Source organism: Colossoma macropomum, unplaced genomic scaffold (assembly GCF_904425465.1).
Source record: "Colossoma macropomum unplaced genomic scaffold, Colossoma_macropomum, whole genome shotgun sequence".
NCBI lineage: Eukaryota > Metazoa > Chordata > Actinopteri > Characiformes > Serrasalmidae > Colossoma > Colossoma macropomum.
Genome location: NW_023494792.1, coordinates 26,885,162 through 26,912,120, shown reverse-complemented (window position 1 = coordinate 26,912,120; position 26,959 = coordinate 26,885,162). Strand labels below are relative to the sequence as shown.

Sequence of the window (26,959 nt, the reverse complement as noted above, 5' to 3'; positions counted from 1 at the left end):
ACCACTGTGAACAATTCTGACTCAGTAAGTTTCACTAGAACAGAGCATCTCAGCTCAAAGATTCATGAAGCATTTGTTTACATCTTGACCATTTAATTATGCTGAGATTTTCAGTGGAGTTCTCCTTTAACACAGACAACAGATAACAAGCTGTACTTTGTGAATAGACACTGAATAAATAAACTAGTTGTTTGTATGTGTTTAAAGCACCAGTGATGGATAATTATAGCAAAAACTGCACTTCCACTCAACTTTCACTGTAAATATGAACGAAGGCCATCATTTCTGTCTAAAGGAATTTTAGCGTGGGAGTAGAGTCAGCCGGCAGAGAGAGACACAGAGAAACCGGAGGAGCCGCCGCTCTCCGCCTTTAATGATATTTTATACTTTGTTGCTGAAGGAGAACAGAGTCTGTCGCCTGTGTGCTTGACCACCTGTTCCTGGTCTATTTCTATAGAGTCTACAGTGCACGCAGGCAAGGGGAACTCCACTGCAACCCCTCTACTACTGCACACACAGACCCAGTAATGCAGCTGCTTCACCATTCATGAGACGATGAGAGGGTTACACTAAGGCCCTAACACGTTTCTTAATTTTACCCCTACCCCTTGTTTTCGAGAGTCACCTTGCCCTTTAGAACTGGGTTACAACGGGTAGTGGTTGGAATCTTCCCCTATGAAATGGGGCCCTCAAATGAAAGAGAGCATTACTTCATTCACAGCTACCAGTGCTGCTCTGTAGGAGACCCTGCCAGTCTGCAGTGACAGCAGAGGAGGGTAAAGTTCAGCTCCTCACTGCTGGGCTTTAGTTACATTTAAGGAATTATATGCCGTCAAAGAGGGGCAATTATTTATTATCGCCCACCCCTAATTCTTCAGTGATATGAAGCTGAAGTCAGATATTCACCAGATTCTTCTTTGAATTTTCCCATTCCACCTTAAATGGAGCAGCAGTTGCATTCTGGCACTTCAGGCGTCAGAACTGCTGGACTATTTAAGGTGGAACAGGAAATTAGCTAGCTACCGAGACACTGGCATACTACTAGCAATTTTTAATGCTTGTTATGAAGAAAAGGACCAAAATACACTGAAATAACATTGAACTAAGATAATATGATGGTTATCGCAATTTTTTAACAGAGAAAATTCTCACATTTGTGGGTTTCTTTGGTCTCTTGTGAAGCCATCTTGCCGGTTTTTCTGTTTTTTGTCATAACACTCCGTTTGGAGTGAGTCTCTGGAAAACCTTAACACGCAAAACAAAGGGGGGCTAAGGGCTAAGTGGTGGGGGCGAGGGGCGAAATGGGATTGGGCCTAACACTGAGAAAGTCTGCCTAAGCAGAGTTTAAATGTCTGAAGATGCTTCAACTTTACTGAACTATTAATCTATTTAATCACAGCCATTCCTGCTTTTCCCCTTTTCCTGTCTTATACTAATGATCAAGCCTTATTCTCTGCTCATATTGCTCTTGTGTTATTGTTTGCTATCCGGTGCCGGTGGGTTCCCCTTTTGGGTCTTGGTTCCTCTCAATGTTTCTTCCTCTTAGGGAGTTTTTATCGCCACTGTCTCCATTGGCGACGCTCATGGGGGCTCAGACCCGGATTTTCTGTAAAGCTGCTTTGTGACAACACCTGTTGTAAAAAGCTCTTTATAAATAAACTTTGACCAACTTTCACTTAAGGGAGCCGCTCTGCTGACTCACTTTCAGTGTTCTGCACCCACATTCAATGAGGCAAATACAGAGAAAAAAAAAAGATGTTACATGTTTATTTATAGGTTCCTGTATTCGTGGACTTTTATTTTGAAAGGACCGTGGTGGTGTGGTAGAAAAGCTCTCCTATGCCTGCCAAGGTTAGTTAGCCTGAGCCAGCTGTGAGTGTTTGTTTTTGGTGTGTTCTTGGTGAACTGCAAAACAAAGCTAAGCATGAACCAGACCTCCGAGTCGTTCAGAGCGGTTTGGTGTGAAACACTCTGTTCCAGAGAAACTTACAGAGTCTGAATTGTTCACAGTGGTGCTGATAGGAACCAGACGTCTGAGAAGGTTTTGACCTAAAACATATATTTTTTAAGTATATTAATAGCGGAGAGAAGCATGAAGGGTGCTGTATGGCCAATGAAAACTGTTTCCCCCAGATTTACCACTATTTAACTATCATCATTACATAGAAAAGGACAGAAGACTCGTGTAGGTTCACTGGTGGTTTTGGATAGTAAATAAAATGTCTATATTTGTGTTGTAGACATTGTGACCCCCTCGTCTCTACAGTGAACCACGTTTTCCTTTCTCTAAACATAACATTTATCATTTAAACCAAAAAAGATCTACTTTGGTCTCGTCCATCCACAAAACATTGTTCCAATAGTCATGTCCATGTGATCTTTATCAAACTGCAGATGGGCAGCAACGTTCTTTTTTGGAGAGCAGTGCAAGTAATTCAGCAGGTTCACATACTTTCTGCCACTCACAGGTATGTAAGGACCATTTTCCTCAATAAATAAATGACCACGCCTAATATTTTTGTCTCATTTGTTGAATTTGTTTCTCTTTATTTACTAACAGGACTTGTGTGAAAATCTGATGAAGTTTTAGGTCAAATTTATGCAGAAATATAGAAAATTCTAAAGCTTTCACAAACTTTCAAGCACCACTGTATGTGGATACTGTCGGTACTTAAAAACACTTCCCATCTGCATGCTTGATTGAATAAACAGTATGATTAATTAGTTTTAGTGCAGCACAGTATAAGAAATGTTGAATAGAAACAGTTATGACCATTATATTCATAGTTTTTCATACTACCTTGTAAATTTGGCACTGGTATCATGTATCGTGAAAACCTGAGGTATTGTGATATTACATTTTCGCCACATCGTCCACTTCCACTCTCAAGTACAAGCATCAGTGCAGTGACCTATTTCAAGTGACCCAAAATCTGACCATACTTCACTAGCATGAGGTCACCAACAGTTCGATTACTGCCACTTGGAGACTGGTGGGACACTGGGGGGGCGCAGGGCAGAGTGGAAATATTGAAGCCATGTCTCCAGTTTGTGGTCATCTGAGGTTTATGTGTTTCCCACTGAGACTTTGAGCCTGGCTATTAACTTCCTGCCAGATCACCCACTCAGCAGGCAGTGCCAGCTAATGTCCTGATGCCCAGCTGGCACTACCATGGAAACATGCCTGATGTGCACGGGAGTAGTCCTGTTTGGGGCAGTGTAATGCAGAGGGTGGCTGACTGAGCAAACCTTGGAAACACACACACACACACACACACACACACACACACACACACACACACAGGAACACCAACAGCATATTTTCTCATGTTAACTAACATCTGTCCAGCAAGTGCAGTTTAATGTTCTTTGGCTGCAGATGTAAAATGCTGGCTATAATTAGTGGGGCTGATATCTAGAACTGGAGAAAGCCAAGTTTTAGTTCCCACTTTCTCAGCTGTGAGTGGCATTTGTGAGGATGTAAATACACACTCTCCTGTGGCGGTGAGGTGTGGTCAGCATCACTTTTTTTCTCCCAGCGAGGCCTTCTTTTCCATTTATATGGACATCTGCTGATGCGAGTAGTTTAGAATATAGTCTTAGATGCCACATCACCCTGATTTGGCTTTCATTTTTGTCATTCTGAATGGCTTTGTTTACATCTCAACTATAATATTACACAAAAATATAGAGAAATCAGTGTAGTTCCTCTTTAATAATGCAACACTTTGGTACACAAAGTGATGCCCATGTGATGAACTCAGCAAAACCCAGTATTCTAGTATATTTCGTCAGTCATTCTGAATGACGTTTCATTTTATTTATCCCAAATTCTATACAAACAAACTACACTCTCATTTTAAACTACACTCTTAGCCAAATATGGGTTCTATATAGTACCAAAAAATGAGTTCTATGGCTTGTAGCAATGTTGACCATATTGAACCATCTACAACACATTCTCCATCAATCTGAAGAACCATTTCACAATGCAAAGAACCATTTAATCATGCAAAGTGTTCATGGTTCTGCATAGAACCATTTTCTTTACTGAAGGACCTTTGAAGAACCATCTTTTGTAAGAGTGTAGTCATCACAGCAGCATCACTAATATGACGCTAATGTTATCAAAGCTGGACTTCACTCAGTGCCCACCGTTCTTCAGTGGGGCCATCATTAGCACGTGCTAAATATGTCTTATATATGTCTTATAAATATCTTATATTTGATTGCTACTCCCAGGGGAAACACAGTGGTATGCAAAGGTTAGTCAAATTACATGTTTATAATGAATAAATAAATAAATGAAGAAAAATAAAAAGAAACTGGCTGAAAATGCCATATTTAGGTTTGTAGAGCAGTGGTCACCAATCCTGGTTTTGGAGAGACTTTCTTGTGGTGTTCCAACCACAGTCTGCCACACCTGTCCAGCTAATTAACTCCTTCCGAAGCCCTTAATGGGCTGGATCAGATGCATTAGTGTTAGATAAGGGCATGTTAGATGCAGGTTGAAACCAACCATGGTGACCACTGCTGTAGAGGATGTGTTGGCTTAATTTGACTGAGAGTATTCAGCCTTTGTATATGAATGTATGTGCTTTTTAAAAATATGAATTATTTACTGCTGAGTTACTGTGCTGGCAATGCAAGCTGGTAAGTCGGTTTTTAAAAAAATGTTCATGTATAAGACTCCACCATCTATAACTGCTGTAAATACCACTATTTCGGTAATTCTTAATAGGAGCTAGAAATTAAAATGAGATATAGAAGAAATATAGAAATGAAAGAGGTAAATAAGCAAGAGTAAGACGAAACAGATTCTTTTTCACTGTTATATCATGTTTTCTGTCTGTGCTCGACTCACACACCCCACCTAGTGTTCATACACAGAAATGACCAGAGAAGAAAAACACACTGGTACATCTAATTTGTGTCCAGCTCATTCTGTCACCACCACAAACAGCTTTTACAGTCTGAAAGATAATGTAACCGACTGTATTAATCATTTTGGCCCTTCAATGCAGGTTTTGATCTGATGGAGTACTTCAACGTGAGGGATGTTTTGGGAGAGAGAGCTGAGCCAGGCCAGAGCTCCTACGTGAGACTGGGAACCATGCCTATCGTTCAACAGACAGAGTGAGTGCAGCGCTGCTAACCACCATATAAACACAAACACTGTCCAGTCACTGTCAATGTGTAACAGGTGAAGTCATGCATTGTTTCTCCACGTTAGATGAAATTCACTCACTGTCCACTTTATCAGAAATTCTTAATTTGGTCATCTACATGAATTTGTATCCACATTAATAGTGTATAGTTGTAATGTACATGCTGTTTATTCACTGACCTCCTTATGAGCGCCACCTACATTATATAGGTCCTCTACACAGACGTATTACAGACTGTATCACACTTCTTGTTGCACAATGTATCAGCTCCCTTCTAGCCCATTCACCATTGTCCAGATATTATTTGAGTGTTGGTCCATTCTTAGCACAGCAGTGAAACTGATGTAGTGGTGCTCATGGAAGTGTTCATAGTGGTATTCTTGGTGGTGTTCATATTAGTGTTTATAGTGGTGTCAATGGTAGAATTCATGGTAGAGTTCACTGTGGTGTTTATAGTGGTGTTCATGGTAGAATTCATGGTAGAGTTCACTGTCGTGTTCATAGTAGTCTTCTTGGTGGTGTTCATGGTGGCGTTCATGGGGGAGTTCATGGTAGAATTCATGGTAGAGTTAATAGTGGTATTCTTGGTAGTGCTCATGGTGGTGTTCATGGTGGGGTCCATGGTGGTGTTCATGGTGGTATTCTTGGTGGTGTTCATATTAGTGTTTATAGTGGTGTTCATGGTAGTGTACATCGTGGTGTCAATGATAGAATTCATGGTACAGTTCATGGTGGTGTTCATAGTAGTATTCATGGTGGTGTTCATGGTGCTGTTTATGGTGGTGTCCATGGTGGTGTTCATGGTAGAGTTCATGGTAGAGTTCATGGTGGTGTCCATGGTGGTGTTCATGGTAGAGTTCATGGTAGAGTTCATGGTAGTGTTCATGGTGGTGTTCATGGTGGTGTTCATGGTAGAGTTCATGGTGGTGTTCATGGTGGTGTTCATGGTAGAGTTCATGGTGGTGTCCATGGTGGTGTTCATGGTGGTGTTCATGGTAGAGTTCATGGTAGAGTTCATGGTGGTGTTCATGGTGGTGTTCATGGTAGAGTTCATGGTAGAGTTCATGGTGCTGTTTATGGTGGTGTTCATGGTGCTGTTTATGGTGGTGTTTATGGTGGTGTTCATGGTGCTGTTTATGGTGGTGTTCATGGTAGAGTTCATGGTGGTGTTCATGGTGGTGTGTGTAGTGCTGGTATATCAGACACAGCAGGGTTGCTGGGTTTTCTACACACATCAGTGTCACTGCTAGGTTAAGAGTGGACCCCCACCCAAATTTATCCACACAAGAGCTGCTCTGAGGTCAGAAACTGACCACTGATGGAAGGACTAGAATACTGGTCTCCAATCCTGGTCCTGGAGAGCTACCATCCACCCACAATTTGCCACACCTCCTCCAGCTAATCAACCTCCTCCCAAGTCCTTGATTGGCTGGAGATAAGTAAGGGACAGAGCAGCTTATTGGATACAGGTTGGAACTAAACTCTGCAGGAAGGAAGTTCTCCAGGACCAGGACTGGAGACCACTGGACTAGAGGATGGAAAACACAAACTGTGCATCAACAAATGTGTTTTAGCCTCTATCTACCTACACACATACCTGCCTACCTATCATTAAAATCTTTTTCCTGTCTCTGTTATAGAGACGTGTTTCCGCAGGGCCTGCCAGACAAGTATGCCTTTGTTACCACATTCAAGTTCAGGAAGACGTCTCGAAGGGAAGACTGGTACTTGTGGCAGATCTATGATAAATACGGCATCCCTCAGGTGAGTAGCCTTCTTACTGAAATACAAGAGCGATAAGGCTTGTTTGACTTAACGTGGCACTGTGCAGACCTGCTGCCTCCCTGCTCGGTGCACTTCATGCCAGATCGACTTTTGTCTGACTTGCCTCAGCACCACTGGTGCCTGACGTTGACATACACTGTTATACTCTCGCAGGAGTGAGGTGGCTCGCCACGATACCTCAGACATGACTTGGTGGCAACAGGAGTTTAATCCTTGCTCAGATGTGTTATGTCCATGGTTCTTAAATTCACATGTGAACTTCAAATTTAGAAATGTTATATCTTATTTCGCTCAGCTCTTTTCTCAACTCTTCCCCACATGCAACCAGCTACTATTGCTGACTGCCAAGGCAAGACACAGTCCACCTCAAACAAGGCCGCAATCTTCACCTTTAGCAAAGGTCATACTCCCACAAGGATGTCAGGAGCAGTGTGTTGTCTGCTTCTGGTGAAATAATATATTACACAGGGTTCCTCCAGTCCTGGAGGGCCAGTGTCCGGCACAGTCCAGCAAATACATCTGATTACACTTATGTTAATTGATAGGTTTAGTGGGTGTGTTTAAGTAGGGAGACCTCTAAACTGTGCCTTCTAGGGCTGGAGTTGGGCACCCCTGATTTATTGAGTCATTGCATTAAGCCATCACATAACATTTTGGCACAAAGTTTAACTGGAAAGTCATGTAATATTTAAGAAATGTTGTATATATGAGGAATTGTTCTGAATTTAAAAAAAGTTTTCATAAAAAGAGAGGGTAACACTTCCTATGAGTCCTGTATTCATAATGCATTTCAAATGGTGTTATATGACATACATAATGCCTGGCATAAACGTGTGTAATTAAGTGGTTACATGCATAACCCTTTATAAAGCAAGAATATATGACTTTGTGAAATCGGATTTGATATCGCATTAAAACATCTGTTCATAAAAACATTGTAAACACTAATGTTATAATGCACTTTAACACAGGATTATTTTGGTATATTTTCTGCCTCACAATAGGCTGAGTACACTTCCAGTTACACATCTGTTGGATATCAGCATCATTTTAGTTACAAACAAATGAAAATATTGTGGTGTTTACTGCTGTTAAAGAAGTCATGGCTGATGCACGTCATTGTGCTTTATTAAAGGGCTGTAGTCGGCCACAGCCACGCCGTACACAAAGAGAGTTTGTCTAACAACTCGCTCTAAGCCTCGCTACGTCTTTCTACCTCTGCCGTCAGTGTTAGACTGACTAGTACAGAACACATCCAGAGAGCTAGCCCCATCTTCACAATAAGAGTCCTTCTAGAATAACCCAGCAAATAAATGCTGTAGAACTAATACTCCAAAATGAACATGATGAAACTTTGAACACTCTTCAATTTCACTATAGTGCTTAAATAATAATAAATAATAAATTGCTATTGTTATTAGTTTAGATGTCATCCATTCTCAAGCAGTGTGCATTTTTTTGGGCTACTATAAAAAGTTTCCATAGAAAGGCAAAAATTTGATTACAGTAGAAAAGGACTGAAGAGAATGATTCTAGTTCTGAATGGTTAATAATGGACAGGCAGGTTTGCTTATGACAAGTGTTATAAAGTGTCATGTATTGTATACACTTTATAAATGGGGCAGGGGGCAGTCATGGGCTGGAGGTTAGGGAACCAGGCTTGTGACCGGAAGGTTGCCGGTTCGATCCCCTCAGCTGACAGTATGTGACTGAAGTGCCCTTGAGCAAGGCACCTAACCCCCAGCTGCTCCGCAGGGCGCCGTGGATAGGACTGCCCCCTAGTGTGTGTGTGTTCACTAGTGTGTGGGTGTTTCACTGCACGGATGGGTTAAATGCGGAGGTCGAATTCCGATGTGTTCAGACACAGTTGGCTAAAAAAAAAGGTTCATTTCATTTCATAAATGTATTTACAATGGATTATGAATATAAGACTCATAGAAAGTGTTATAAAACATTTTTTTTCTTCACAAATCAAAGAGTTTTTTTCTGGCTTTGATCAGCTTTACTTTTTGAAACAGCTTTACACTTAGAAGTCTAGAGTTGTTTACTATCATTTTGCTATACCAATGAAGTTTAATTATGTAATTAATATGTAATCAATTACATTTACGTAGGATTCAAGTCCTGTTTTGAATCTGCTCGTAAAGCTAGTAAACAATCTTTTTCTTTCCACCAAACAAGACTGTATATCCAACAATAACTTTCCATTAAATTCATATCCTCTTCTACATGCAAACACAAATGTGGTATGGGTTGAAAGTTCAGAATCTGCACTTTTCACATCATTTCTCTGCTTGTTTAAATAAACTAAGAGTGAGAAATATGCATAAAGTGATGCCATGCTCTTGTGGTGATGACTGCAGCATCTAAAGGTTACAAATCTACAGAACAAGTAGCACAGAAAATCTTATCTGCTAGTTCAGAGGTTAAGTTCAGGACTTTGTTGAACTTCTCAGTACCTGCACACATTGTGGCCTTCACCAGACAAATGTCAGACTGTCAGGCGTATCTAATCTTTTCCACCAGGTATCTATTCGTCTGGACGGTGAGAATAAAGCCGTGGAGTACAATGCAGTGGGGCTGACCAAAGATGCAGTTCGAGCGGTCTTCCGCAACCCTGAGGTGGACAACCTGTTTGACCGAAACTGGCACAAGATCAGCCTGACCGTGGCCGCCAGGTCTGTGTCTCTTTATCTGGACTGCAAACACATCCAGACCCTTCCCATCGAAGACCGAGAGGACATCGACATCCAGGGCAAAACTGTTATTGGAAAGAGGCTGTACGATAGTGTCCCCATTGATGTGAGTTACTAAGAAAACTCAAGCTGCATAGTGCTGTTACTGTTCAATGAATACATGTGTAAACGCAATATATGTTTATTCAGTATATCATCTCTGTCAGATCATCACTCCATTTTTAAGCATTTACTTTTTTACGCCATTTAGAAATGGCCAATGACCTTTACATTTGCTAACATTTCATGATAATCGGATCAAAAGAAACTGTGTAGAATTTTTTAGTATAAGATATTATGCAATGCAAGCTGATAGTAGACAACAGTGGACAGAGGGCCGTACACTCATTGGTCACTTTATTATAAACCCTACCAGCTTGCTGGTGTACAATTAGAGACTATAGCTCATGTACAGTATGTGTTAGTCATCCTCTAGTCTTTCATCAGTGGTCAGTTTCTGACCAGAGAGCCACTCTTGTCTGGATATTTTTGGGTGGTGGTCGACTGATGTGACACTGACGTGTGTAAAAACCCAAGACACGATGCTTTCGTACCAGCACCACACATATTACAGTGAACACCACCATTAATGCTGATATGAACACCACCATGAACACCACCATGAACTCTACCATGAACACCACCATGAACACCACCATGAACTCTACCATGAACACCACCATGAACTCTACCATGAACACAACTAAAAAACACCATGAACACACCCCACATTAACATGATAATGAATGCCACTGTGAACTCTACCGGGTCAGCGTCACCGCGGTGCTGAGAAAGATCCGCTACCCAAATTATATGTAACATTTATTATTGAAACTGGATGTGGTCAGAATCACAACCTACATAGCATAGCCAGTGTACTAACTGGCCACGTCATTAGTACAACTTCCATTCAGTGCAGCCTGTAAACCTACTCCGTTAATGTGTACATGTAGATGCCGTAAACTGTAATATTGTGCTGAGTTACAGTATGTTTCGTATCTTTTTTCAACCCGTCTCAGCGTCTCCAGCTGGCTGAGGATTCCTGCTGCTCTTGTTTTGGCTGTAGAGTTTTGTTTCCATTCACCACGTGAGAGACGCTGGAGGAATGTAGAGGAAGTGTTGCTTCAAGTTTAGACTTTGTTAAGACAGCCTGCTTCCCTGTGTGTGTGTGTGTGTGTGTGTGTGTGTGTGTGTGTGTGTGTGTGTGTGTGCGTGTGTGAAACTCTTTCCTTCATAGTTTGACCTTCAGCGGATGGTGATCTACTGTGACTCCAAGCAGGCCGAGCAGGAGACGTGCTGTGACCTGCCCGGAGGCCCAGTGAGTGTCCATCTGTCTTTCTATCCATCTCGTTCTCTCTCTCTCTCTCTCTCTCTCTCTCTCTCTGTGTGTCTCACACACTCTTGCGCTGTAGTTCTGATTCTCTAAATGCATCTGCTACCTTGTCTGGTTACCACTCAGATAAGACATTCCTTCCATATCAACAAGTCAACTTTCAGTAAGACACAGCAAACAAATGAGCCCTTAATATAGTTTCAATCTGCACATAAATAGCATCTGTAATTTTACTGAGGCTGTAGCTAATCATGCAGGCTGTGGACAGGACCACCTTCTAACTGAGCTATTTATATGAGACTCAGTGAAATAGTTTGGGATAAAAGTTAATAAAAGAAGTTCTTTCCTACCAAAACACTATACAGAGGTGTAATTCTCCTTATATCACAGTTCATCTAACGATAAAGGAGTGCTTCTGCATCTTTTACACAGTGATAGACACACAGTAGCACTCAGACAGTGCAAATTCTACATGCTGCCATGTTTCACTCTGGCGAACGTGAACATGCACGTGCTATAACTCCTCTGGAGACACAGTTAAACGAGTTAAAGGGGCCGTCAACAAGTCAGAATGGACTGATCGCTTAGGCCTGGACAATATTGATGAAATTCCATATCATGATATTTTCAGAATCAATCACAAATATCAAATGAAATTCATTCATTTATATTCTAAGCTGCTTATCCTCCTGGGTCGCAGGGGGAGCTGGAGCCTATCCCAGCGCTCTCTGGGCGGAAGGCAGGAAACACCCTGGACAGGCCGCCAGTCCATCACAGGGCAGAAACACAGACATACACATTCACACACACTCACACACCTAGGGCTAATTTGGCCTGACTGCATGTCTTTGGACTGTGGGAGGAAAACATGCAAACTCTATACAGAAAGGTTGCCCGGCCGGGGAATCGAACCCGGGCCCGTTATGCCGTGCCGCCTGGATGATATTCACATTCTCATTAATAAAGTTAATAAGTTAGCATTAATAAATGTTTAGTGTTAATAAAGTTAATGAGCCCATGCTTCCTGAGTGCTGCTACTATATGCTAAAGACATTCCTCACAAACCTGATACAGCTTGTTTTGTTTGGACTGTTATTTTCTACTTTCCTATTTTAAAACTACAATCTGAAGCACCCACTAAATGACAGACATTGTGGTTAACCATAAAGTACTAGATTCAATGGGTAAAGTGCACGAAGTAGAATTAAAAAGCTAAAAAAAACATATTCATAACAGGATCATTGCTATTTTATGGGCATATGATGGAAATTAATCTCACTATCTATATAATATCACAAACGTGTTGTTAAATCTGAAAAGCAGCATTGCTGTAGGTCAATATCACGATATTTCAGTATAGGTGATACATCGCCCAGACATACTACTGCTAATTTATGTCTCCTTTTAAAAGGCAGAAAAAACATTAGTAAATCAAACAGATGCATTTCCAACATCTCCATTTATTTTCTGCACAATCCTCAAATGCATATCAGGACGAGAACTACATTTAGCGTTTTTCCACGTACTACATGTAAATTAGGCTTTCAGACTCGTACACCAGTTTCATCCCTAACACGCAGGCAGGACGTGTCCTGTTTGTGCCTCTCTCACCTTCAGTTCTTTCACTCTTAGTTTTAATGGGCCCTGAAAAATCGCCAAAGCAATTACAAGATGACAAGCAATCTAATAGTACCGATGGTAATTATACAATCTCAGTACAAATCAACAGCAAGTTGGTTCTGTTTGTCATCTTTTGATGTGCTGGTCTTTATGCTAATCGTGTCCGTGTACACGGACACACAGGAAATACCGACGTGTATAAACACCAGGAACAAACAAGCAAATTAGGATGAGATAAAAAGACTGAATTACCATAACGGAGATGGCACTGAGTCAGTTTGTTTATCTGTGTCCCTCAGGTTCTCCCTTTTTACAAGACGCGTCTATCTACTTGTCTCTCTCTACCTATTAGTCTCTCTCTCTCTCTCTCTCTCTCTCTCTCTCTCTCTCTCTCTTCCCAGATGGGTGTTGGAGCTTTAATTTAAAATTTTGATCATAATCCAAATACAGCCTGAGATCTTTCTGACTGGGTCCAGCCCGGCCCAAATCTAAATCGAGGCCGACAAAATTTTGTCATCAAGTTTTAATTCTTAAACTCGGATATGAAGAAATTCTGTCTGACCAAACCTGAACCACATCGGTCAAAGTGCAGAACAAATCCTGATAGTATAGCGATAGTTACAGTGTAGTGAACATAATAGGCGTCATTAGACTGTGGACATAAAAACTGAAATAAAACTATATGATATAATGTTTATAGTGTGTGAAATACCCCTGGTATTCAGTGGGGTCTCAGCACTGATGCTACCTTTTAATCGCCAAAAAGTGCTTCTTTAACAATTCCTCCTCTGGAATGGCTCTTTTTTAGTGTGGTTCTGCGCTCTTCAATACATGAACTGAGATCTTACTCATCTCCTCTTCTGTCTTCAGTGTGAGAAATGAGGAACAGTCACTCTTTACACCAAACTCTTGGGAAAATTGGGCAGGTTTCCCGATTTACAGATATGATACAGCATATAGTAAAGTTTTTCAGAGGTATTCCTGGCATAGTTACAGTTGCTGGGCTGTGAAGGACCAACTGGGTGAACCAGTTTGCTACAGCGCCACCCTGAGGCAGAGCAGTGCTGCAGCTCAGAAGCTCACTGATTGTGAAAGAAACAGGTTAAACAATGACAGCGTAACATCATACTGCATTTATTTTCAAGAAACCCCAGAATTTTGATTTTAAGATGTCCAAGAGTTTAATCAGGAGGTCCCAGATCCCCCAGTACCCCCTGTATCTCGCAGGAGGGTATGCAGACTGTAATATGAAGGGTTTGTTACATCCAAAATTGTTGTAAATGAATATGCAGCATTTCGGATTAAAAAAAAGGGAGGCGGGCTGTGAGACTCTGAACTGAGCCTGACACAAAAATGATGTTTGGAAAATGATGACTGGTCCCTCTCTAATGCTCTAATGGGTGTTTCTCTGTCTCTCTTACTCTGTTTCTCTCTTCCCCTTATAGTAACACTGTTTTAACCTCTCTCTCTCCTCAGTGTCCTAAGCAGCTGGTGACTGAGTCTCCCCCCACTGAGCTGGTGACTCCAACTCCCACCAGCGTAGAGCAGCAGGGAGGAGTTGAAGCAGTGAACTGCTCCTGCCCACCAGGGGAAAGGGTAAGACCCTAAAGGTCACAGGGTCACAGTTTTTAACTCCTATAAATGCATCATGCATTAAGGATATCCATCTGACTGAATGCAGAAACTGATTTAAAGGAAAACAAACATACAGTTTTGATATTTTCACACTCATCAAAGTCACGTGTGAGCAAAACACGCGCTGCAGCTCTGATGATGTAAATATTACAAGCGTATGTCAGTTTTTCAGCTGTATCTTCCTTTTTTACCTGCGATATTCTTCTCCTGACCTCTTTCTGTTTCCTGCAGCTCATCTCTCTCTCTCTCTCTCTTTCGCTGCTCTCCACAGGGTGAGACAGGCTTGCCTGGCGCTCAGGGCCCTAAGGGTGAAAAGGTCATAAAGCAGTCCTTAATTCAGTGTGTCGCTGATCATTTTACGATTGCTCTGTGTTTCTCTCTCGAGTGCTGAGTGTTTCCTCAACACTGTGCTGTAAACTGTACGTCCACAGGGAGACCCCGGCCTTAAGGGTGCTGCCGGACCGCAAGGACTGAAGGGACAGAAAGGAGAAGCTGTACGAAAAACAGATTTCTTTCTAACTCTCATGAGCTTGATTCACTTTGACCCCCAAAAACATAGACTATACTCAGTCAGTGATGCACGAAGAGCGGGGATCTCAAACTCAACAACTGAGAGCTAGTCACAGTCTTTTATGTTTTTTCACATGAAAGCTGATGTCACACTACAAGTTTGCAGTGTCTGTTTGTGAAATCAAGGCAGGACCAGATAATTGATGAAGGAAATTTGGTGCACTAAGCAATTTAGCTGTGACTTTAGCTGTGGCTCACAATATTGTGGTAGTCAGCTCTGCTGTTCACAGTAAAAAACACAAAATACAGCCAATTCATCTTCGAAACAAAGACTGTGTAAAAATTTGCAGGCAACTTTTTACACACTTTTAGAAATAAAGGTACTAAACTGTCACTGGAGCAGGACAACTCTTGTCACTGGGGTGGTTCCCTCAAGGGTCCATCTCAGTACCTTTAGTCAGGGAACATAACTGAACCATAATCCACTGAAATGATATGATCTAAGCTGTACTGACTCCACACACCCCGTCTCGCCTCCAGACTTATTATTTTACTGTTCTGTTTTAAATCATTCAGTTATGAAAAGGTACAAATACGAACTTTTCACCTGGAAAAACATATTTAAGGTTCACAGTCAGACCTTAAAACCACTGTTGTAGCTTTGGGGGAACATTTACATTGTTTCTACCTTGATGAATGAAAAATGTACCAGCACAGAACCTTTATTTCTAACTCTATAGATAGAAGTGTCAGGATTGTTCCAGTCAGCATTGACAGCTTCAAACAGCTGGAAAACACTGCTGAGCTAGTTTATGTTTAATGTGAGACCAAGTATTTTCTATAGGGTTTGAATCTGGACTGTGGCCAGGCCAACACCATTTTATTTTGGACTTGGCCTAGTTTTTTTCTAGGAGTGTACACCTAAATAGCAAAGAGGTCCTGACTAAATGTAGCTTTCTCATAGTAAAAGTGCCTCATTTTCTGCTTAAACATTCCTGAAATACACTCTGTCTTTCCCTGCCTATTTTAGGGCAGTGCATTTTGGTCACTTCAGCAGACCAGAGTAAAAGATGTTATCCATCTAGCTCGCTATCCTTTTGACATGTATTTAACCCATTTTGCAAGTGACCGTGGTTTTGAACTCTAAATTGCAGTCAGACTATAGCAAGTTTCAGTAACAGTGCAGGGTACTGTTCATAAGGCTACATAACACCTGCATAAGCTTGTCATGACAACTGACATAAATGTTTATAAATGCTTATTCCAATAGGCAGTGTTTGCTATAATGGTTATATATGCCAATTTCGTTCAGTTAGCTAAAGTAGCCATTATGACAGAAGATGCATATTGGAATAAGTTTATATAAACATTTATGTAGGGTTATGTCAGTTGTCATGACAAGCTTATGTAGGTGTTATGTAGCTATATGAACAGTACCCTACTGTAAAGCGTTACCCAAGTTTCTCTTGTCTGTCATGAAACACTGATAGGCTGTAGTGTAATGTACAGGAGCCAAAAGGCTCTGAGAGGTGTCTAAATCATCGTCCTTTACATTGCTAACTGATTCAAATAGGAACTCTTTTTTTATTGGAAATGAAACAAAATTATTAGTATTATTTTTTTTAACCACAGCATTGGTCAAACAGTTACTTATTCCCATATATAATTACTTATATCCATTAATCATTTACATCCCCATTCTGTATGGATCTAGCTGAATATGTAACTGTACCTTTACTTTTAGGCCATACAATATAAAAAAATCTTTCATTTCTCGAATTTTTGCTCAGGAAAGGAACTAAGGGAAAAAAAAGATTCGGATATGGATGTTTATAGCTAACTCTTCCATGCAAGCACTGTTTTTCCTGCTCCAACACGCATCAGGTGGCGCTGGTTTGCCAGTGTGTGGACAACACAAAATATACAGTGTGTTCCATCGTCAGGATAGAAATGCTGTGAGCACTCAGGCCTCCAGAGCCACTAGAAAAACAATGCTGCAGGGCTAGTCAGTCTTTTAGTGCCGCAGAGAAAATCGGCCGTGTAACTTTAGTGTGACTTCGAATCGTGGCTGCGAATCGTGGGCCTCATTCCTCCCTTTCATCAGACTCCACAGTTAAGCCCTTAATGCTTTCGCTTTGTCACCGAGCTGATCTAAATGCCATCCGATAGCTGGGATTCTGTTCACGGACGAGCCGGCGTTAATGAGCGAGCTCTTCAGACAGAGCCTCTGGATAGACAGGCCAGGCGGACTGAATAGCTGGCAATCTTTCCCCTCATCACAGAGTTTCAGTTAATTGCGTTTATGTTAATTGCAGGTATGTTGAAAATGTCTAGAGCTTTTCACATCTCCATACATTTGCATATGCAGATTGTTTCAGTGGTAGGGCTTTGGTGTTGCTCTTAGTTTATATCCAATATTTATCTACTGTCGGTCCATTTTATAGAGGCGCATTGCGGATGTATTCATTAATTGTCTTTTTTTCTCCTGTGTTGTGACTTTGTGATCCCTGCTCTACAGTGTTAAAATCCCTGGTTAATCATGTATAGCTTTCCACAAAGTAAAGGTCACTGCGGCCTCTCACATTACAGCTGTGGATATAGTGTACCTTAGAGGGGAATTCCACTGATCTTTCAAAATTTCTGCCCGACTCAATTGTTGAGATGTAAACAAAGTCATTCAGATTGGTTTGATGTGAGATTGAGTTCGTTGTACTGGCTTCTTTACAGTGGTGGTGACAGGAACCAGGGGTCGCAACACAAACATAGCCATTTTATTTACTATCCAAAACTGCCATCCAAACCTATACATGTCTTTTGAGCTTTATATGTAACGGTAATGATGGTAAAATAGTGATATATCTGAAAAATATATGTTTTTGGGGTCTAATTTGCCTCATAACGCTCTGCATGTACCCCTCCGCCATAAATAGACTTTAAACTTATGTTTTAAGCCAAATCTTAAAACAATGTCTCAGACAACAGGAAGCATATCTGTGCCAATGTCTTGTAATACGTTTCTGTGAGGGAGCTTTTAGAGGTGGACGTCTGGTTCCTATCACCACCACTGTGAACAGTTCTGAGTCTGTAAGTTTCTCTAGAACAGAGTATTTAACACCAAACCACTCTGAATGACTCTGTTTAAATCTTACCTGTTTAATTATGTATATATTTTGAGAAATTTCCTTTTAAAGGAAATCTAATTTACACAGTTTCCCTGTTATCTCAGATGCAGTTGACAATTTAGGACATATTCAGTGTCTGAAGTTTGCTTCTTTAGTGCTCCCTTAAAAAATGAAGGGTAACACTTTACTACACTTTCCTACAGTACTGTAGGGTACTGTTCATGACATCTAAATAATCTTGTCATGACAACTGACATAACCTGACATTAATGTTTATAAACGTTTATTTCAGTAAGAGTCATGTCATAAAGACTACTTGGTAACACTTTCTATGAATGTCACGTTGGTAAGCATCTATAAACACATTTATAACATGTTATAATGCCTTCATATGGCATTATAAACATGATTATAAACATTTATAAAATGAATTACACTGGACTACACTTTATAGCCATGTTTATTATACATTATGAATTGTTAATATAATGCATTATAAATAGTGTTAATAACATGTTATACTGTCAGTGCCAAAGAAGTCAGTCCCAGCTTGGAGAGCGTAAAGTAAAGACAAATACCAAGCTAACGGTGGTGTACATTACCTTTCCCACATTGGGTAAAACACTGATGGCAGCTCTAGTTTAAACTCTGATATTTGAAGCCTGTAATGTGCTTTATTATGTATGTTTTAGTGTTTCAGTAAATCCTTCAGTAAATACTTCAACTTGAAGCCTCACTCTTAACACTGGAGGAGGCTTTAGTACAGTACGCTTCACTTTACTTAGAGCGGACAAATACCACTTATGAGCTCTTATAATTTGTTATGATCGGTACTTATAATGTATTATGTTAACAATCCATAATGCATAATAAGCATGGCTATAACGTATAATGCATTTTTATAAATATTTATAGCCAAGTTTATAATGTCTTATGAATGCATTATAACATGTTATGAATGTGTTTATAGATGCTTACAAAGGTGACATTCATAGAAAGTGTCACCGACTACTTTAGCTAGCTTTGATCGAAACTGGCAAATGCAACCTTTAAGCAAATTTCAGCTATTGGAATAAGCATTTATAAACATTTATGTAGGTTTATGTCAGTTGTCATGACAAGCTTATGTACGTGTCATAAAGCCGTATGACCAGTACCCTACTGTAAAGTGTTACCAAAAGACGTTTACTCAAGTGTAATATATATATATAGTACAAAGAAGTATTAAAATAGTACACTATTAGTACAGTATACTTACTACATAAAGTATACTTGGTAAATTTACTTGAGCATTACTTAAGTTTACTAATAAAATGAACTTTAAGCATACTTTGTTTTTGTAAGGGTTTGCAGTGGAGCTACGAAGCTAGCATGGCTAACAAGTGATGGAAGATTAAGTACGCAAATTAGCATCACGCTAACTCCTAAATCATCACACGCTTCCCTCAAACCGTTTAGAGGTGTTCAGCATCTCTAACAGACTTGATTATGTGGTTTCTGACCCTGTATGACACACTGTTATCTATAAACATGGACAGCTGGCTTTTATCAAGAGTTTAATCAAGATTATTTACCAGTTCTGTGAGGTAAGTGTGTGATGATTAAGCATAAAGGGTGCAGATGCTAACTGGTTGTGTGTAAGCTTCCATAACATGTTAGCTACATTAGCCTCGTAGCTCCAGTGTAAAATTAAGAAGAAAACTTCAGACTCCAGACGTGTCATAGCTGATGGACTACATTTGAGGTAAAGGGGGATAAACTGTAAATATGTGTAAATACATTTCACCAAATGATCCCTCTAAGATTCACATAATTGAACTGAAAACTACAAAACTCTTTATAACTGCAGGTATAAAGTTCATGCTAAAGATGCTGTACGTTTCCTTTTCTACCTGTGCTGCTTCTCTCTTGTGCTCTCGTGCCTCGAGAATAATCGATCCATGTCGATTGATTATTTGCAGGGCAAGGCGGTCTCTATCAAAGGCGATAGAGGCGAGAAGGTAAGATCATGGATTAACCAGCCGAACTCCTCAGTCTGGCCTGAAACACGGCATGCTGTGTCGATGGGAATGCAGTGCAGTGTGTAGTCTCTCTCTCTCTCTGTGTTTATCTGTGTGTCGTTTTTGTCTGTTTGTCTTGACACTGTTAGAATTTAAATTCAGAGATGGTTTAGGGAGATTGTTGTCTCAGATCAGGGACTGATGATGCGCAGTATAGAAGGTATCAATCATGACTGTGGTGTTGGCATTAGCAATATGCTAATGAAACTGTCAAGGCTTGCAGTATGTAACATACTTGTGGATGTTTGAATGAATCAAGGCATTCAGTTCAACCAACAAACAACATTTATTTGTATAGCGCTTTTTACAACTAGTGCTGTCTCAAAGCAGCTTTACAGAAAAGCAGTTAATGGAAGGATCAAAAGAATAAAAGAGCAAATAAAAAGAAAATGACAGTATATGTGGTAAAAATAATGCAGGCTAGTCTTTAAACCTGTCAAATTAATGAGTCACCATTGCTTTTAATATATTGCAAGGCATGTCACAGTTATAATATGCAGTACTGTACAGAAGTCAGAGACAATTTTGTATTAATTTCCAGTCAAAATGGCCTTTAAGTACAAGTTATTCACTTCTCAGGAGATTAGATATAAGATAATCCACTTGCATAAATAAGGGGAAAATCACAAGTGCAAAAACAGGAGTTTCCAAAACTGAACTCATTAAAAGCTACAGAGAAAACAGGGCTCCTAACAACCACCTGGAAGACCTGGTAGACACCAACACTGCCCCCATCAGATAAACAGCACTTACAGGAGAAAATCAAGCTGCTTCAGATCTGAAAACATCCACAGGTGTTTCTGTCCATCCTTCCACTGTGAGGAGACGACTCAGCGCTGTGGGTCTGAAAGGATGTGTAGCTGTCAAGAAGAACCTCACTGAGAAAAGGAGACGGACACATCAAACAAAGAAGCTGAACAATGGACTGACCACCCCAGAGTCCAGACCTCAACATCACTGAATGGGTTTGATTACTTCAGAAAATCATGAACCAACTTCTAAGACTGAACTTTGGAGGTGTGAAAAATATCCCTGCAGGTTTCTTTGAGAAACTGAAAGTGAGTCTCCTGAAAAGGATGGAAGCTGGAATGAAGGTAAAGAGTGACACACTAAACACTGAAAAATGTGATATTTCTGTGGGTAACTAGCTGGGTCCAGAAACAGTGGGAAAAATATTTTTGGTAACACTTTCTATGAATGTCACCTTTGTAAGCATCTATAAACACATTTATAACATGTTATAATGTATTCATAAGGCATTATAAACATGGTTATAAATATTTATAAAAAAGAATTACACTGAATTACACTTTATAGCCATGTTTATTACACATTATGAATTGTTAATACAATGCATTATAAATAGTGTTAATAACATGTTATACTGTCACTGCCAAAGAAGTCAGTCCCAGCTTGGAGAGCGTAAAGTAAAGACAAATACCAAGCTAACGGTGGTGTACATTACAAAGGTGACATTCATAGAAAGTGTTACCAAAAATGTTATATATCTAGTTTTTGAGTTTTTTTTCCTGATACTGAAAAATGAATAACTTGTACCTAACAGCTACTTTGACAGGAAATAAAAGGATGAGGGATGATCTCTAATATCTATTCAGCACTGTGCAGCATATAATCACAATATAGTGCCTTGTCTGTATCATCCAGCCCTTGATATAATGCACCTAAAGCTAAAGCACCAGGTTAACAGACCAGAAATAGCCCTGTTTTTGTTCTTAATGGAGATTTACTGCCAGTGGAGATATAAGTTTTAAGAGCAAGCCTATGTGTATGTATGTGTGTATGTATAAAATGTGTGTGTGTGTGTGTGTGTGAGTAGTCTAATAGCTCCATGCTTCACAGGTCACTCTAATAGTTTGGCCCTGAGGGGAGACGATAATCTATGTAGTAAATCAGCTCTTCTGTTTCAGCACGCTGAGAGCGAGCGTGTCCTGAAACTAGACTAGCTGCTGTGTAATATGGGCAGAAGAACCTAAAAAAGCCTTCATATTTTAGATGCCAGAATTATGGGAGTGCTGACCACAAGGGTGTTCGAGCCGAGAGCCGAACTGCCACCCACGCCAAGGCGCACACACATACGGTCCTGCTGGGGAGAGAAGGGAGGGAGCAGTAGGCCGAACATCTGTCTCGAAAACCCATCAGAATGAGCCTGTTAAGAAAATATGGTGTAATTGTTTGGTCACCCAGCCTCTCTAACAAGATTCACCGTATTCTAGAGCAGGGGTCGCAACCCAAATGTCAAGAAGAGCCATTTTGTCTTTTCAACAAATATCAAACCACTTTGGGAGCCACAATATTTTATGTCCATTTACCATCTTGGCTATAAATATGTCTCAGTATGTGCTGATGTTCTAGTATAGGCTAAAAATATAAACAAAAGCACAGACATACTTTGCTCTGCTTTAAGTTGTAGCTCAGCTATAGATGCTTTCCTCACATCTCTAGCAGGACACTTTTCCACAAATGTAGAACAGTTTCTCATAAAATCTCTCTCTTTTTATGAGTCTAAAGTCAGCTTCTCTTTCATCAGCTTCTCGTTTGGATTTCCCATTCCACCTTAAATGGTGCCAGAATGCAACTGCTACACCATTTAAGGTGGAACTGGAAAATTCGAAAGAGAAACTGGCGAATGAGAAACTGACTTCAGCCTTGTGACGTTTTAGTGTTTGACAGTTTCTCGTTGCAGATTAAACGTATCAGGAAACCAGCTGGAGTGATTATAAACGCAAATGAGTCCATTCGTCTCCAAATTATCGATGTTCGTCTTAAATCTCTCTCTTTGCCATTTCATTAGCTACCTAGGCAAGATTGTGTTGCTATGGTGACCAGCAGTCTGCGCGCCAACCTTCAGGGTTAAAGGGTGAATCAGCAGTTCTACATTAACTCCAGCATTTAAGACCATTTATTGTTAAAACTGTGTTAAAACGATCAGCAGAGCTTTATTTTACTGCAAAGGAAGTTTCTTTTATTTTTACCTAATAATTCTAATTCTGCTGTGGAGCTGCAACGTGGAAGCAGTGGAACCGCATGTTGTCGACCCCTGTTCTTGAGTTTCCACACCTGGTCCAGCACTCCGAGGGCGATGTCCAAAACTATGCCCTATTCGCTGTATAGTTCACTATTTTGGGAGCGTAGTGTCGTCTGAAAACAGCGCACTCTTACAATCCCACACTGCACCACAATAACTCACTGTGGGCATCATACTGCCTTTTCACAGTCTGTCAATACCTACAACACTTGCTTTTGCCATGTTAAAGGTTCACTGGCCAATATTTAAAATTCAGAAGGTATCCAGAATGTAAAGTGCATTAGACAGTATTCTGGCTATTTTCATATATTTCCACATGTATTTCATAAACACATTCACAACCATATATACCATATATACCAACAGTGCACCTGGAATTGCATGCAGTCCAGTCAAATCTGAATGTGATTCGATCATTAAAAACACATGCACGCAAGTGTGAACAGGCAAGATTCGGTGATGCTTCACAGGTCTCTGAGGAAGCCTGTGCTGGCCTTCACCCTCCTAACGCTGGTGGTATCGTGTGACTGGGGGAGTCCTGACTAGAGGGTGGAATTTTGAGATGACTAAATTGGGGGAAAAAATCCCCAAAAATCTAACACTTTACAAATAACTTTAATGGTAATGATAATAAGAAACAGTGGTTTCTGTTTTGTTTTGCTCTGCCGCGCTGGTCAGCATAGATGCGAAGACAACTTGAGCCGCAGCAGATCAACAGTGAAAATGCTGGCCGTGTGGATCTATTTCACGGTTTCTGTGAGGGACATTAGACAACCGAACTGTAATTACTGATCATGCTGAGTATCAAGAGAGGATACAACACCTAAAAACATATACATTGCAGATACCACTACAGATACCTGACAGGTGATACCACTTGAAAACACAACACCCTGCATGACATGCAGAACAGTGCAAAACAGCAGAAGCTGACAGGATGGTCCTTGTGAGTATAGCGCCATCTACAGCCACAGTTCTTAAAAAGACAAACAATGTACAAACAACGGCCAAAGCAGAAGACATAACTAAAAAATAACAGCGCTCATTGCTTTGGATGACCAATTGTTTTCTGCTGTTGAGGATGCTGGATTGCTGGATTTCACACTGTAGTCTTCATTCTGTAAAACATCAGTAAGTTTATGTTTTTAGCTTGTTAGCTTTTTTGGTTTCGGTTTTCTGCCTGGTGAGACCTGAATTTTGGTGGTTATTAGGGACCATTTATGATAATGTCCTAGCACTTCTCATTTCCTAACATTGTGAGTAGTACTTAGGGGTCTTTTTTGTTCCTTATAGTAGAGTTTTCGGTAACACTTTCTATGAATGTCGCATTTGTAAGCATCTATAAACACATTTATAACATATTATAATGCATTCATAAAACATGGTTATAAATATTCTTAAAAAAGAATTACACTGAATTACACTTTATAGCCATGTTTATTATACATTATGAATTGTTAATATAATGCATTATAAATAGTGTTAATAACATGTTATAATGTCAGTGCCAAAGAAGTCAGTCCCAGCTTGGAGAGCGTAAAGTAAAGACAAATACCAAGCTAACGGTGGGGTACATTACCTTTCCCACATTGGGTAAAACACTGATGGCAGCTCTAGTTTAAACTCTGACATTTGAAGCCTGTAATGTGCTTTATTGTGAATGTTTTAGTGTTTCAGTAAATCCTTCAGTAAATACTTCAACTTGAAGCCTCACTCTGAACACTGGAGGAGGCTTTAGTACAGTACGCTTCACTTTACTTAGAGCGGACAAATACCACTTATGAGCTCTTATAATTTGTTGTGATCAGTACTTATAATGTATTATGTTAACAATTCATAATGCATAATAAACATGGCTATAACGTATAATGCATTTTCATCAATACTTATAGCCATGTTTATGATGGCTTATGAATGCATTATAACATGCTATGAATGTGTTTATAGATGCTTACAAAGGTGACATTCATAGAAAGTGTTACCGAGTTCGCCATAGTGCTTTGCATTTCTATTGTAGTGATTAAAGGGACCATTTCCAACACAGCTGAGGGCTTCTGGAGACGGTGATCAGTGGGGTTAGGTGTCATGGATCAGGGTTGGACCTGAACTTAGGCAGTTAGTGAAGCTTAACATGGTGCAAAGTGCATTATTGTTTAGTTGTGCCTACAGTGCTGCTACAACCCGGTGATCATTTTGAGACTTCCGCTCTTTGTCCATTTTTAGGCCCCAGCAGACGCCCTCAGCTGGAAAAATGTCCTCCTTGTATGCAGAATCTGTTGTTGGCATTTCCTGAGAGGGAACTTAGATACAGCAAATACTTAGTCCCATACAGTCTAGGCTCTAACTGTGTCTTCTCATAGGCCTGTGCTTTACTCTGTATGAATGCCTGTATGTCCGGTTTATGTTGTGTTGGTTTTTGTATGAATTAAAACAGGCTGATGATTGTCATTCTGAGGGGTTTGCTGGTCAAACTGCATGAAGCCACAAACGCATGTGTGTTTGAGGTGCTTTTCTGTGTCTATTTCTCTGCTTTCTCAAATGCTTCCATCCAAAAATGTTAACGTCTAACAAACAACAAAAACTACAAGGAAGTTACTATGTCCTCTTATAGAATGATATCTGACCACTACGAGATCATCTGTCACTAGCATTTTGGTGTGAAGTGTCCCATTAATGATGTCTGTCTGCTAATGCCTGCCTGTGTTGATGTCTATTCTACTGTTTTTATGCTCCTCAAGTGAAATATGTTTGTTCTATGTTCATTATTGCACAATGAGATTCGTCTTTGGTAATATTTTGGTGTGAGAAACCGTAAACAGATCATATTTTTGGTTGTAATAACTGTTCCTGTTAAAATATGATATGAATTATCCTTGAGTTTACTGCCAAGGATAAAAGTGCCACATCACTGAATAAATGACAGCCGCAGACATTCAGTATGAGTAGGCCTGTGATGTAGATGTCATGGCATCAAAGTGACTTAATTACAGGCCTGCAAACAAGACTGTTGCTCAGTTCCAGTCAAGAAAGCCATAACATTTTGGTTTTGTGTTGGTTTTTCACTGATGTGAAGTCTGTGAGAGTCACTGGAGGATAGTGCACTAAACTATAGGCACATAAAGCAGGTCTGTTGGAATTAGGGACCATATTAAACTAATTATAAACAGTACATGATGGGTACCAATCAGCTGCTGTTTGCAAGTCAGCAGTTCTCTTGTTTTACCAATTATAAGAGACCAGTATAACTGGTTACAATTTACAAAAAAAGCTGACTAACTAACATTAAGTTAACATGAAGGACACATGAGGTATTACATTAATATTGATAGGCTAATATCAAGTGAACAAGTAAAAACAGGATTAGTTAATGTTGTTTTCACATGAAGTGTCGACTAACATGAAGTAATGTATTTCTTCACATTTATGCACAAAGTAGAATCACAAAATTGGCCACAGATTATTTTCTGTTTGACAAAAAGAGCTCAAATTTAGCATCAATGCCACTTAGTAGGACTGCCTATCCAACCAGTGTTTGAAAATTTGAATCACCCTTATATATTACATATAAAATTAATATCAATCAGTCAATCAACTTTTATTTTCAGATGGAAATACATTGAGGGTAAAGCTGAACATTTACAACATTAAAGTGATTGAAAAAGGAATAAAAAGGAATCATGTTAAACGAAAATTAACAAAGTTACATAAACAAGCTAACAGGAAAACCAGACAAGAAAAACAGCAAAATTATTAAGAGAACAATTATGATTTGATTAAAAAAGAAGAAATATACAATAAAGCCAAGATAGTAAACCAATTAATAAGATTTTAACATAAAATGATAAATAAGCAAACTAAAGTAAAAATAAAAAACTAAATAAACTAAAGTAAATAAAAAATGTAATTAAATAAAAAGGAAAAGGGAAAAGTTAAACTCAACTAAAC

General features: G+C 39.8%; 1 protein-coding gene across 1 annotated transcript in view; it reads left to right on the top strand.

The window, feature by feature from the left end:
* col22a1 (collagen, type XXII, alpha 1) overlaps window positions 1-26,959 on the top strand; it is a 123,029-nt gene that overhangs the window by 35,316 nt on the left and 60,754 nt on the right. The window contains exons 5-12 of the mRNA XM_036576727.1: window positions 5,025-5,136; window positions 6,809-6,932; window positions 9,480-9,755; window positions 10,926-11,006; window positions 14,118-14,237; window positions 14,548-14,592; window positions 14,708-14,770; window positions 19,870-19,908. Coding sequence (XP_036432620.1) covers window positions 5,025-5,136; window positions 6,809-6,932; window positions 9,480-9,755; window positions 10,926-11,006; window positions 14,118-14,237; window positions 14,548-14,592; window positions 14,708-14,770; window positions 19,870-19,908 — 860 coding nt within the window. The remainder of the gene's footprint in view (window positions 1-5,024; window positions 5,137-6,808; window positions 6,933-9,479; window positions 9,756-10,925; window positions 11,007-14,117; window positions 14,238-14,547; window positions 14,593-14,707; window positions 14,771-19,869; window positions 19,909-26,959) is intronic.